General features: G+C 38.4%; 1 protein-coding gene across 6 annotated transcripts in view; it reads right to left on the reverse strand.

Annotated features, from left to right (window-relative positions):
- The window catches only part of RPRD2 (regulation of nuclear pre-mRNA domain containing 2), a 100056-nt gene that overhangs the window by 13709 nt on the left and 72131 nt on the right, over positions 1-14216 (reverse strand). For all 6 annotated transcript variants that reach the window (XM_044239127.1, XM_044239126.1, XM_044239131.1 and 3 more), the window contains 3 exons: positions 13845-13971; positions 11455-11630; positions 363-645 (listed from right to left, as the gene is read on the reverse strand). In XM_044239127.1, the coding sequence (XP_044095062.1) occupies positions 363-645; positions 11455-11630; positions 13845-13971 (586 nt within the window). The remainder of the gene's footprint in view (positions 1-362; positions 646-11454; positions 11631-13844; positions 13972-14216) is intronic.

Genomic DNA, 14216 nt, shown 5'->3' on the forward strand with positions numbered 1-14216 from the left:
TATTTTTATTTCAATATGTTATAAATACAAAATAATTGAGATATTTATATGTTTTGTGGGTACTAAGTTTCTAAAACCCATCATGTATTTTTTAAGTAGAGCACATCTCAAGTTGGAAAAGCCGCATTTCAAATGCTCTATAGTCACATGTAGCTAGTGGCTACCTCGCTGAATGGACCAAATCTTAAGGGATGATTCTTAGCCCGTATGGCTTACCAAATCCTGAACCAGGATAATAATACATTGCTGTTCTAATCTTATAAGGATTAAGCTATCTTTTAATACCAGCCTGTGATAGATTCATTGGTGGGAAAGCAAAATAGGTAAGGAACAAGTTGCCTATTAACCCCATAAAGACATACCAATGATTTTTGACCCATCATCTTCCACATCTGAGAGTTCCATGTCTTCTACATCACGATTATCTGTCACAGGCTCAGGTGTGGCAGATTTCTCACTCTCCATGGCTGGTGATTGGGATTCCTCACCTCCCATTCCCTGAAAAGGAGACTCAGAACCAGTTGGAGAAGGAGCATCCATGCTTGGGGAAGGGACTGGTGATTCTTCAGGATCAGGAAGGGTTGACTTCAATTGATCCAGCTTTTTCTTTAAATTGTTCACTCGATTAGCGAAGGTTTTATATGCCTAAAAGAGGAAAAGAAGAGTTATTCCTCTGAGAAAAGGAACAAGATGTTACCATTTTGACTTTGACCAGATTCCCTCATTATTATTAACTATATCCCTGGTACAAAACAACAACAATAAAAAATCACCCATCAAGCCTGGAACAGTTTCCAATCTCTGCTTTTTATACTCCCTAAATGAATATTACCATCCATGCAGTTGCCCAAGTTATCTGTACTTAATCCTCTTTTGCTCTCTTCTACCAATCTAACTGACCCAATATTTACTGAGGGCTTAAATGTGCTGGTTAATCTTCTAGGTACTGGAGATATGACAATGACTAAGAAGACAGACAAAAACGAAATCCATAAATAAAGTTTAGCATATGAAGTCAAATAGTATGGATTTCTTTAAGAAAGAAACTTGATTTTAGAACAGTTTTAGGTATAAAAAATTACTGTGAAGATTATACAGAGAGTTCCCAATTATCCCTTTCATTAACCTCAAACATTAGTATGATACATTTGTCACAATTAATGGCAAATTTTGATAATTATTATTAACCGAAGTCCACATACTTAAGGCAGACTTCTTCAGTTTTTATCTAATGTCCTTTTTTTTTTTTTAAAGATTTTATTTATTTATTTGACAGAGAGAGATTACAAGTAGGCAGAGAGGCAGGTAGAGAGAGAAGGAGGAGGAAGCAGGCTCCCTGCTGAGCAGAGAGCCCGATGCGGGACTCGATCCCAGGACCCCGAGATCATGACCTGAGCCGAAGGCAGCGGCTTAACCCACTGAGCCACCCAGGCGCCCTCTAATGTCCTTTTTTAATTCCAGGATCCCATGTGGGAAAAACCACAGTACATTTATTTATTTATTTATTTCAAAAAATATTTTATTTATCTATTTGATAGGCAGAGATCACAAGTAGGCAGAGAGGCAGGCAGAGAGAGAGAGGAAGGGAAGCAGGTTCCCTGCTGAGCAGAGAACCGGATGTGGGGCTCGATCCCAGGACCCCGGGGTCATTACCCGAGCCAAAGGCAGAGGCTTTTTTCTTTTTTTTTAAAGACTTTATTTATTTATTTGACAGAGAGATCACAAGTAGGCAGAGAGGCAGGCAGAGAGAGAGAGGAAGGGAAGCAGGCTCCCTGCTGAGCAGAGAACCGGATGTGGGGCTCGATCCCAGGACCCCGGGGTCATTACCCGAGCCAAAGGCAGAGGCTTTAACACACTGAGCCACCCAGGCATCCCAACCACAGTACATTTAACAGTCATGGCTTCTTAGGCCCCTCTTATTTGTGAGGTGGTTAGATTTTCCTTGTTTTTCATGACTTTGATGGTACCAGTCAGGTATTTTATAGACTGTCCCTCAAATCTGAGATTTGCCTGATGTTTTTCTCATGATCAGACTGGGGTTAAAGGTGTTTGGGAGGAAGACCATGGATGTAAAGCACTATTATCATCATGTCACATCAAGGGTACACATAATCAATATGACATGCCATTGCTGATGCTAGCCTTCATCACTCAGCTTAAATCCTATTGATCTGATCTTAATGTTCATGCCTTAAAACGGTATTTTTTTTTCTTTTGGTTAAGTGTCTTGGATCATTAGATTGCGAAATCATTTTGGGTGTTTGGGTGGTCAAACAAGAAACATTTTAAAAAAGGAATGGGACAGAAAAGAATATACTAGAGTTGAGCTTTTCCTTCTGGATATACCTGAGTAGCTTGTAGCAGAACAATGCTCCCACCAAGAACAACTAGGAAATCCAGATATATACACATACATACTTGAACACACATGCACTCATGCACACGTTTCAGTGTGGTAGGAGTGCTGAGGCAACTGAAACTTAAGAGGCAAGTCCTATACCAGGGGGAAACCATAAGGAAAGAAAGCTAAGCTGACATTCTGCAGTTGCCTTTTTTCTCAGGATTCTGCTGACTTGGGAGAGCCAGGTAAGAATTTGATAATTCAGGTAAAAGGACAAGGCAGAGGGCCACTACTACACAAAAAGCACAGCTTTTTAACAGTCTTGCTGGATTAGAGATTCTGAATTAGAGATTCGAAAGGCCAAGATTCTGGTGAAATAGGCTCAACCACATGTTATTTTAGCTCTTCAAGATATTTCCTGAATTCTGAAGAAGAGGGAATTAAGAAGCCAAGCAGGAAGCTTCTGAAAAGAGTAGTTTAACACAGGTTTAGGTGTTAAGGAGACAAGGATTAGAATTCAAATCATTCAGGGGGAAGAGGACCCTAGTTATCACTCCAGCCTCTCAGTGGGAAAACTCTATGCCCTGGAAGCTGGGAAGAACCAGAGGGAGACAGAGTCATGCCCAAACAGCAATTCAGCCCAAGTCAGTTCAGTTTAACCTCTGATTAACATGATCAGCTCTCATAATATCTGCAAACCCGAGCAAGGGAAAGGGTTTATTCTGTCTTTAGGAAGAGAAATCATCCAGAGACTCTATAAACACTTTCTTTTTTTTTTTTTTTTTTAATTTTATTTATTTATTTGACAGAGAGAGATCACAGTAGACAGAGAGGCAGGCGGGGGGTGGGGGAAGCAGGCTCCCTGCTCAGGGAGCCCGATGCAGGACTCGATCCCAGGACCCTGAGATCATGACCTGAGCCGAAGGCAGCGGCTTAACCCACTGAGCCACCCAGGTGCCCCTATAAACACTTTCATACACAATGTTGACACTCAGTACAAAAATTAGCCAGCATGCCAAGAAATAGGACCAACTGACCTAAAAGAAAAAAGACATTAGAGGGGCGCCTGGGTGGCTCAGTGGGTTGAGCTGCTGCCTTCGGCTCAGGTCATGATCTCAGGGTCCTGGGATCGAGTCCCACATCGGGCTCTCTGCTCAGCAGGGGGCCTGCTTCCCTTCCTCTCTCTCTGCCTGCTTCTCTGCCTACTTGTGATCTCTGTCTGTCAAATAAATAAATAAAAATCTTAAAAAAAAAAAAAAAGACATTAGAAACAGACTTATAGGGGCACCTGGGTGGCTCAGTGGGTTAAGCCTCTGTTTTCAGCTCAGGTCATGATCTCAGGGTCCTGGGATCGAGCCCCACATCGGGCTCTCTGCTCAGCGGGGAGCCTGCTTCCCCTCTCTCTGCCTGCCTCTCTGCCTACTTGTGATCTCTCTCTCTGTCAAATAAATAAATAGAATCTTAAAAAAAAAAAATTGTTAGAAACGGACTTATAACAAGTGAAGCCAGTATTGGAATTATCTGACAAAACCCAAACAGTTATGTTTCACATGTTCAAGAAAATAGAGAAAAATCCCTTCATGAACACTTTGGTACAATATCCATTAGATGAAGCTAAAAATAAAGACTTGGTAGCCTAGAGTAAGATGATAGAGCCAAAATGGGTTGAGGAAAATATGAGGAAGGCATTGCATGGGATGCTGAAGTGAGATATGAGAAAGCCCAGAGGTGGGTAAGGAGGGATGGATGTGATGGCTATCTGCCTACACAGAAGATCTTTTTTTTTTTTTTAATATTTTATTTATTTATTTGAGAGAGAGAGAGAGAGAGAGTATGTGAGCATGAGCAGAGGGGAGGGATGGAGGGAGAGGGAGAAGCACACTCCCTACTGAGGAGGGAGCCCAATGCAGGGCTTGATCCCAGAACCCTGAGATCATGACCTGAGCCGAAGGCAGATGCTTAACCTGATCCACTCAGGTTCCCCTACACACAGGGATTGATCAAGTAAGTGACTGCATTGAAAATAAGGGGGACAAGGTTTTGCACTGTTAAAAAAAGCAATTACAAATAGGAAAACGGAGAAAACTAGAATGAATACTGTGGTGTTGGATTAGGATTGGAGAGAACATACAGACAGATAAAGAAATTAATATGGGGTTGCCTGAGTGGCTCAGTGGGTTAAGCCTCTGCCTTCGACTCAGGTCATGATCCTAGGGTCCTGGGATGGAGCCCCGCATTAGGCTCTCTGCTCAGCAGGGAGCCTGCTTCCCTTTCTCTCTCTGCCTGCCTCTCTGCCTACTTGTGATTTCTATCTGTCAAACAAATAAATAAAATCTAAAAAAAAGAGAAATTAATATAGATGTATGTGTGTGTACAGACAGGGTAAGTATGTAAACATACATCTATTTCCTAGCTCTGTACACTGATATGGTTTAGCAGCTATGATATCCTGACATCAATGAGTATACCTAATACTCAGATGGTTTCTTTTTTTTCTTTTTAAAACTTTATTTCTTTGATATATATAGAGAGAGACAGCAAGAGAGAGCACAAATGGGGAAGAGGCAGAAGGAGAAGCAGGACTTCCCACTGAGCAGGGAGCCTGGTGTGGGGCTTTATCCCAGGACCCTGAGATCATGACCTGAGCCAAAGGCAGACATTAATTGACCTTGCCACCCAGGTGTCCCATTCAGATGGTTTCTAAATGATTTTTCACTAAAAGGAACTCAAGCTCCTTGGAGAAATGACTGACTCAAGGGCCAGGCAGAACAGTGCAAGATGAGATGGAACACCTTATTCCAGAAGTAACAAAATGCTCTGAAAATGATGGGGACTTGTAAAAGAACACAGAAAGCAGCCTGAAAAGAGATCCCAATGGCCAAATCTGGGACAATTTGAGCATCACAATAATTACTGGTAGTAATTAATTAAAAACATAGAATAAAAAGACTCTATGGGTCCATACTTATTTAAATAAATGAATAAATTGAAAGTTTTATGATGAATAAGTCATTCACAATGTTTCAAAAAACCTCCCCGCAAAACACTTACTAATTACTCTATTACCTTCTTAGGGTTGTGGTAATAAAGTACCACAACTTGGGAGGCTTAAAACAACAGAAATGTATTATCTCCTAATTGTGGTGGCTAGAAGTCTAAAATCAAGGTGTCAGCAGGGCTATCCTTCTTTGCCTTTTCCTCACTTTGGTGGTAGCCATCAACCCTTTGTGTTCTTTGGCTTGTAGCCACATCAATAAAATATGTTTTGTTTGTCACATGATGTTCTCCCTGTGTGTCTGTCTGTATTCAAATTTCCCTCTTCTTATAATGACATAAGTTATATTGTATAAGGCTCACCCTAATGACCTCAGCTTAATTTGATTACATCTGCAAAGACCCTATTTCCAAGTAAGGCCACATTCATGTGTACCAGGAATTGGGACTCCAACATCTTTTGGGGATACACAATTCAATCCATAGTAATTACCAAGTGAAAACTTTTCAATGGACAAGGCTGGAAGATACTACTACATCTATAAGATATCAAAAAGAACAGAACAGGTAGTGGAAGACATCAAACTTGTGTGATAAATGAAAAAATGGAAAGAGAAGAATACAATCAATTCTGTGATAACCTTACTAAAGACACATAACCTAAATCTGATCACAAAAATCATCACATAAATCCAAACTCGGGGACACTGAACAAAATATTTTGACTTATAATCTTTAAACATATTTAAAACATGAAAATCAAGGAAAAGACTGAGGAATTGTTTTAGATCCAAGGAAAATCAAGAGAAATGCAATAAATGAAACCTGTTATTCCAGACAGAATCTTCTGCTATAAAAACTGGTCAACTGGAATAGGGTTTAAGTATTATATATAATAATAGTACATAAATATATGAATTATTTTTTGATTAAATGGCTATACTTTATGGTTGTGAAGGAGAATATAATAGTCTGGCAGAGAAACACATATGAAAATATTTGGGGGTGATAGGACATCACCAATTTATTTTCAAATGATTCAGGAAAAAAAATGTCTTCATAATGTACTTATGGTGTTTAAAAGTTTGAGAATGTGTCAAAATTTTAAAAAGAATGAAAAGCTGAAAGACAGGAAAAGATGAAGAAAAAAGATCAACAGAATTTCACCAGAAAATCAAATTCTTTGTAAAAAGAAATCAGGGGAAGGGAGGAGAAAAAAAATCAAATAGTGATTCTAGAACTGAAAAATAAGCAAATGAAATTGGTGGGTTTAACAACAGATAAGGTTCAGCAGAAGAGAGAATTAATGAATTAGAAGAATGGTTAATAGAAAATATCTAGAAGGAAGCACTGAGAGAAAAAGGATGGAAAATACAAAAAGGAACATAAAAAGGAACTTAGTGATGAGATCTGATGTATTTTATAGAGTTTCAGGAGAGGAGAGAGAATGGAAAAGAAATAAAACCCGAACAGATAACAGTTGAAAAATTTCCAAAATTTGTGAAAAACCTCAAGCAATTTGTTATGGGGTGTGACCCTGCAGAGTCATAGGTCCAAGTCCTAACCCTATATACCTCAGAAGGTGACAAGGTTTTACAGAGGTAATCAAGTTAAAATGAGGTCATTAGGGTGGGCCCTGAGCAAAAATGACTGGTATCCTTAGAGAAAGGGGAAATCTGGACACAGACACACATTGAGAAAAGACAGTGTGAAGAGATATTGAAAATGGCCACCACAAGTCAAACTATGAAGCCAGAAAGAGAACCTTCCCTCACAACCCTCAGAAAGAATAAAGCATGCAGGGATGCCTGGGAGGCTCAGTCAGTTAGGTATCTGACTTCAGCTCAGTCACAGTCTTGAAGTCCTGGGACTGAGCCCCACATTGAGCTCCTGGCTCAGCAGGAAATCTGCTTGTCCCTCTTCCTCTGTCCCTCCCCCAACTCATGCATGTCCTCTCTCTCTTTCTCAAATAAATAAAATCTTTTAAAAAGTCAACCATGCTATCACTTTGATCTCAGACTTCTGGCTTCTAGAATTATGAGGGAGACAATAAATTAATGTTTAAACCACCCAGTCTGAGAAACTTTGTTACAGCAGCCCCAGTAAACTAATACATCATTGATTCAAAAAGTTCTACAAACCCCAAACCAGATATGAAGAAGACCATGTTAGACACATCGCTGTGTAACTACCAAAAACCAAAGACAGAGAAACACACCAGCTCAGCAGAAGAAAGAATTATTTGAACCTGAAGATTGGTAAGTATAAATTAGCCAAAAATTAGTCCAAAGGGAAAAAAGAATGAATAAAACAGCAGAAATCTAAGATCACATGGGATATGTAACTAAAATCCTCAAAAGAGAAGAGAGAGAATGGAAGAGAAGAAATATTTTAAAAGATAATGGTAAATATTTCCCAAAATTAATTAAAGATACCAGACCACAGATCCAAAATGCTCAGTGAACCCCCAAGTAGGGTAATTACAAAGAATACATCTAGGCACAGTTAACTTCTCATTATAAGGGAAGCCAGACAGATTGACACTTTTTAGGTAATAAAAGAAAAAAAAAATTTAAGATTTTATTTAGTTATTTGTCACAGAGAGACAGAGAGAGAACGAGCACACAAGCAGGAGGAGAGAGTCGCAGGCAGAGGGAGAGGGAGAACCAGGCTCCCCACTGAGCAGGACGCCTGATACAGGACTTAATCCTAGGACCCTGGGATCATATCTGGGCTGAAAGCGGACCCTTAGCTGACTAAGCCACCCACCCATTCTCCATCCTGTTCCCCTGATTCTAAAATGCAAACCTGATCATATCATTAGCAAAATTAAAATCCTACAACTGCTTCCCACTGCTTTCAGGGTAAAATTCCAAGACCAATTCTAGCAAACACACACCTTCCAGCTCCTTGTTCCTAAGTAACACTCCAGTTCTATTTACCACCTTCTACATACATGCCCAGCAATGAGAATTTATTTTCAGGTCCACCAATTTTGCCATACTCATGTTTGCATGCTTTCAACTATGCTCTTCAGAGAATATGGGCTTTTCATTTAGCTAATTACTAAAATTTCAGAGTTTAGGTCCTTTGAGAGATTTTTCTCTGTACCTTCCATCCCCACTCCAAAATTAACTAAAGCACCTACTCAATCCATTCACATAGCATCCTCTATTATAGCACGTGTCATATGGAACTTCAATTATGTGTACTCAACAAATGCTTGCTGCCAAATGCAGCCATTTGTTGAAGATCCTCTAAAGTAGACTAAATGATTTCTTACATAAGATCACAGGTCAGTATTAAAAAACTATTAAATGGTCCTTTAGGTCAAAATGGTGAGCCGACCACTCCTATTCACTGTCTCTCCCTCCTGGGACTCCTATAAAGTGAATAGTTAACAACAACAACAAACAAACAAAGGTATAAACAATTAACCAGAAGTATACCTGGAAAACACATTTCTACAAAATTTAGAAGACAAAAAGAGAATAAAAGAGTACTAAAGAACAGATAAGGCAGTGGGGAAAAAAATGAGGTTAGGGCTATGCAGAAGGGGAGAAGTATCTTGGAAAGGAGTTGATCGCTGATCTGAGTTGCAGAATCCCTGAGCAGTTTTCATCTAGGGCATGATGACTACAGAAGGGTGGAGTGAGTAGAGGGTTTAAAATCAATATAATTAATTAAAAGTGTGACTAGCAAACACTCAACACCACCTGCCTTGCAATCTCCACACTTGGTAGCTAAGGTACTATTCCTTGGGCAAAAAAATATGACTTCTCTAAAAAGTTAAAATATTTTGGAAAAGACTCCAGCCTTCTAACACTTAGCGCTCCTCCTGCCCTGAACAGCCAGTTCCTAACCTACATAGACTTTACTAAACCTGAGAGTAAATAATCCCTATCTATGTACCAGGAATGTCTCAATTTTTTCATACCTCATTCTTAAATATGAATGGACAGAGATACCAACTGATTTTTGATGAAAGCCTTTTCATAAGAGAAAGACCAAGAAAACTAGAGAGGAAAAAAAAACTCAAGATCTTTCAGAAAGCAGAACAAAAAGATCAAGATTGAGAAAATATGAGAAAATATGAGAGAAAGAAATTATTCCACAACTGAAGAACACCAATCTTTAGACTGAAAGAGCCCTCCAAGTAACCCATAAGGAATGAAAAATAAAACCTCATATGTTGATACATCATTGTAAAAATTACAGGACATTATGGATAAAGTCCATAAAGGCTCCCAGGCAGAAAAAAAAAAAGTTCCTACAAATGATCTTGCAAAGACTTCATCTCAAAAACACTAAAGACAAGAAGTATTGCCTTTTAAGCTGAAAGGGAAAATTATTTTCAACAAGACAAACTATGAAAGTAAATGTGAAAACAGTATAAAGATATTTTGAGATCTAAGGACTCAGAAAATTCAACTCTCATAAGCCCCCTATTTTTGGAAATTAACCAAGGATATGTTCCACCAAAACATGAGAGAAAACCAAAAAAAGAAGATAAAGAAATCTGTAAAACAGAGTGCTCAATTCAGAGTATCAGTAAAAGGTAGTCCTAGAATGAGATCCAGACATTTCACACTGGAGCAGGAGATTGAAAGTTCAGCTAGGGAGGTTTCTGGGGAAAATGTGATTTCAGATATTCAACATGACAGAGAATTTACAAAGTTAAAAAAAAAAAAAAAAAAAACGGCTATGAGAAAGCAAACAATCCAAAAAAATTTTAGGAAAAAAACAAAAAGTCTCTAATATTACCATACCTACTAGGATCACATGGTGAACAATGTTTACAGAGCTTTACTATAATCTTTGTTTATTAACTTTCAACTTTTAGAGCAAGGAAGTAACATTTAATTGATTACAGAGTAGAATATAAATATTCTCCACCTTGACAAAGTGAAAGTACAGTTTACTGAAGATGGGAAATTGAAGGGATAAATGAGAACTAATGGGAAAGAAGAGGGATATTAATAACCTCATTCTACATAGTGAAGAGTCTAGAGTTAGTGGTCAAAAAATATTGAATATAGTACTACCATGTATGAAGATGATCAACAGATTTAAAACAGTTAAATAATGCTTCGGAAGAAGGAGGAAGGGAGTGGAGTATAAGTTAAATCCTCATATGTCATACCAAGAAGTTAGTAGATATTTCTTAAATAGGATAAATCAAGAAGGAACAATATGGGCGCCTGGGTGGCTCAGTGGGTTAAGCTGCTGCCTTCGGTTCAGGTCATGATCTCAGGGTCCTGGGATCAAGCCCCGCATCGGGCTCTCTGCTCAGCAGGGAGCCCGCTTCCCTTCCTCTCTCTCTGCCTACTTGTGATCTCTGTCTGTCAAATAAATAAATAAAATCTTTTAAAAAAAAAAAAAAAAAAAAAAAAAGAAGGAACAATATAAGCATATTATTCAGAAAACATGGAAGGCAAAAGCCAAAAAAAAAAAAAAAAAGACCTAAATGAGTTAAAAGGGATTGCGTCTAGGAAGTGGGACTGGTGGAATCTACTGTCATCTACTTTTATGACTATACACAGAGATTAAAGCTATTAAAAAAAAAAAAAATTTCAAGGCGCCTGGGCAGCTCAGTCACATAAGTGTCCTGCTTAAGATTCTCTCTCTCTCTCTTTCTTCCCCTGCCCCCCGACCCAGTTTCTCTTCTATAAAAATAAACAAATAAATTAAAATATAAAAACTTCAGTATAACACAGGCAGTTTCTTTCAGAGGCCACTAGGAATAGAATTTTCATAACAGAATGTTTCCATCTAGTTTTCTGGTAAAATAATCAAGTATGTATACTTCTGCCCAATTTTTAAATCCTGTAACCGTAACTAGGCACATGCCCTTTGAAATGCTAAGACATAAAGCTTTAGTGAAGCTTAATGGTCAGGGTATCTGTGAGCTTTAGTGTCAAAAAAAGTCAGGTCTTAATTTAGACTCCTCCACTTGCTGGCTCTATTAACTTATACAAGGCTACTGACCTTCTTCAAAACTAATTTCTTCATCCATGCACTGGAGATAATGTTTACCCTCATAGAGTTAGAGAACTCATATAAACAGTCACTGATTTACAGTAAGCAATCAATATAAGACAGCTTTAATTATTACTTACATTGGCCACCACTTTCACTTCTTTGTACTGTGCTTCATAGAAAATTCCAGCATTTTCCAGTGCTTCTGTTAGTGAGGGCCCGTTTTTCACCTGCTTATCTAATCCATTCACAAATTCCTCCAGTTTGGAACTTGCCTCTTCAAATTCTTTGGAGAACTTCTTTCCACCTGTCTTATCTAAAACAACAGAAGTACTCATTTTAGGATAAAACAGAAAATATAAAAAATTCAAATCTTTTGAGGAAAACCCCTTTTACATAATCTGTGAACCTGTTCTTGCTGCCTTAGTCTCAGTATCACCTTAAAGGAGATTCTCCCAAGCCACAAAATCCACAAAACAGATTCATGTGAATGTGCTAGAATGTAGTCAAGAGTGTATCATGAGGACACCTATAATTAAAGTAAACAAAAGAAAGTTCAACTAAAAGAAACTCTGTTGATTGCTTCTCTTCACAAACTGGATGCTGAGCTGCTAATTAGAAGTAACATGATGAGGCTCAATTTTGTTCACTTAGATTCACTACAGAATGTGAGAAAATGGAGGTTCAGAAAAGTAAATTGACCTCTGTATGTATATGAAAAATTCTTCTTTCTTATCTGAAGAAGATCTCTGATAAGAGTACAAACCATGAATTGTTTTCTTCAGCAACTGTGATGTTACAAACTGTTACTTACTCTTCTTTTTTTTTAAAAGATTTTATTTATTTACTTGAGAGAGAGACAGTGAGAGAGAGCATGAGTGAGGAGAAGGTCAGAGGGAGAACCAGACTACCCGTGGAGCTGGGAGACCGATGCCAGACTCGATCCCGGGACTCTGGGATCATGACCTGAGCCGAAGGCAGTCGTCCAACCAACTGAGCCACCCAGGCATCCCGTTACTTACTCTTCTAAGTATACATCTTTCCCAGTGACTACTGGAATACAGCTTCAGATATGGGTACAAATTTTGGCTTTGCTAAAATTTTTATCAGCTGTGTAACTTGCTTGGTAAGCTACTCATCTCCTTATGAAGTCTCAATTTCTCATGTACAAAATGCAGGTTTTTATTTTTTTTATTTTTATTATTTTTTAAAGATTCTATTTATTTATTTGACAGACAGAGATCACAAGTAGGCAGAGAGGCAAGCAGAGAGAGAGGAGAAAGCAGGCTCTCTGCTCAGCAGGGTTTGATCCCAGAACCCTGAGATCATGACCCGAGCTGAAGGCAGAGGCTTTAACCCACTGAGCCACACAGATGCCCCCAAATGCAGGTTTTTAATAAGCTGGGTTGTTGTGAGGATTAAATTAGGTAACAATGGTTAAATTTAAAGTTCAGTGCAAGAACAAAGCAAGTGCCCAAATGAATAGCTGACTGCCATTTATTCATGATTTCAAAAATATTTATCGAATGCCTATTATGTAGCAGGCATTGCTCTAGGTGCTAGGATACAACAATAAACAAATAAGGATAATTTCTACCTTCATGAGATTTACATTCTAAAAATTTATTAACATAATTATTATTTTTAATTTATAATCTAAGGAAAAGAGAGCAACTAACTAGATTTTATGGGGCATTACAGTGACCTTATTAAAGAACATACCCAAACCACATTATCACACATGTGAAATACATTTTCTATATATATCCCAATATATCAAGAAAGCACTAGAAATGAGGAAAAGGAACTTGTTTTAATTACATTTTAGATTTTTTAATTTTTTTTTCCTCCTTCATTGAGATACAAACATATAACACTGTGTAAGTTTAAGATATGCAATGTGAAAGACAAGAATTTACTTATGAAACTTTTTTTCTAAGATTTTATTTATTTACTTGACAGAGAGACAGACAGACACAGTGAGAGAGGGAACACAAGCAGGGGGAGTGGGAGAGGGAGAAGCAGGCTTCCCGCCAAGCGGGGAGCCCATGTGGGGCTTGATCCCAGCACCCTGGGATCATGACCTGAGCCAAAAGCGCCCCAGAGAACCTTAGGTTTTAGAAAGCAGTTGTGGCACTTCTGGTCTTCCAAGTGGTGACTTCATGCATATAAATTTCATTGGGTGCCTGGGTGGCTCAGTCATTAAGTGTCTGCCTTCAGCTCAGGTCGTGATCCCAGGGTCCTGAGATCAGGCCCCATGTCAGTGTCCCTGCTTGGTGGGAAGCCTGCTTCTCCCTCTCCCAATGCCCCTGTTTGTATTCCGTCTCTCTCTCTCTCTTTTTTTTTTTTTGTATTCCGTCTCTTGCTGTCTCTCACTCTCTCTCTGTCAAATACATAGATAAAATATTTAAAAATAAATAAATAAATATAAATAAAACCTAAGGTTCTCTTCATGAAGCCAGTCTGATGACTTAAAAATGAGGGACCTGGGAAGAAAATCTGAGTTACTCTATTTAAAAAGAAGTATTACCTTTTAAACATTTCAGAGTTTCTGTGCTGCACACATCCACCCTCATGGTTGACAGCTGTTTTTCCTTCAATTCTATCTGATCTTCTGAGCGCTTGTATAGCAACAGCTCTTCAATGAGGGCCTGGGACTGAACACAGACCAGAGTCACATTTTATTTATGAAATCACTCACTTACTCTCCCTTCCCCCATTAACATAAAACATGTCTAAAATCTAATAACACTAATAAGAAAGAAACCCTTTGCAATTCTTTATAATCGGGGATATAACTATCAATTTTTATGCCAAAACTGTACTTTTAGTTACATACTTTAAAATGTCCTTTCCTTATTTAGTCAAAGCTAATTAAACATATAAGGTTAAGACTAAGACA

This window comes from Neovison vison, chromosome 2 (assembly GCF_020171115.1).
Source record: "Neovison vison isolate M4711 chromosome 2, ASM_NN_V1, whole genome shotgun sequence".
Taxonomy (NCBI): Eukaryota; Metazoa; Chordata; class Mammalia; order Carnivora; family Mustelidae; genus Neogale; species Neogale vison.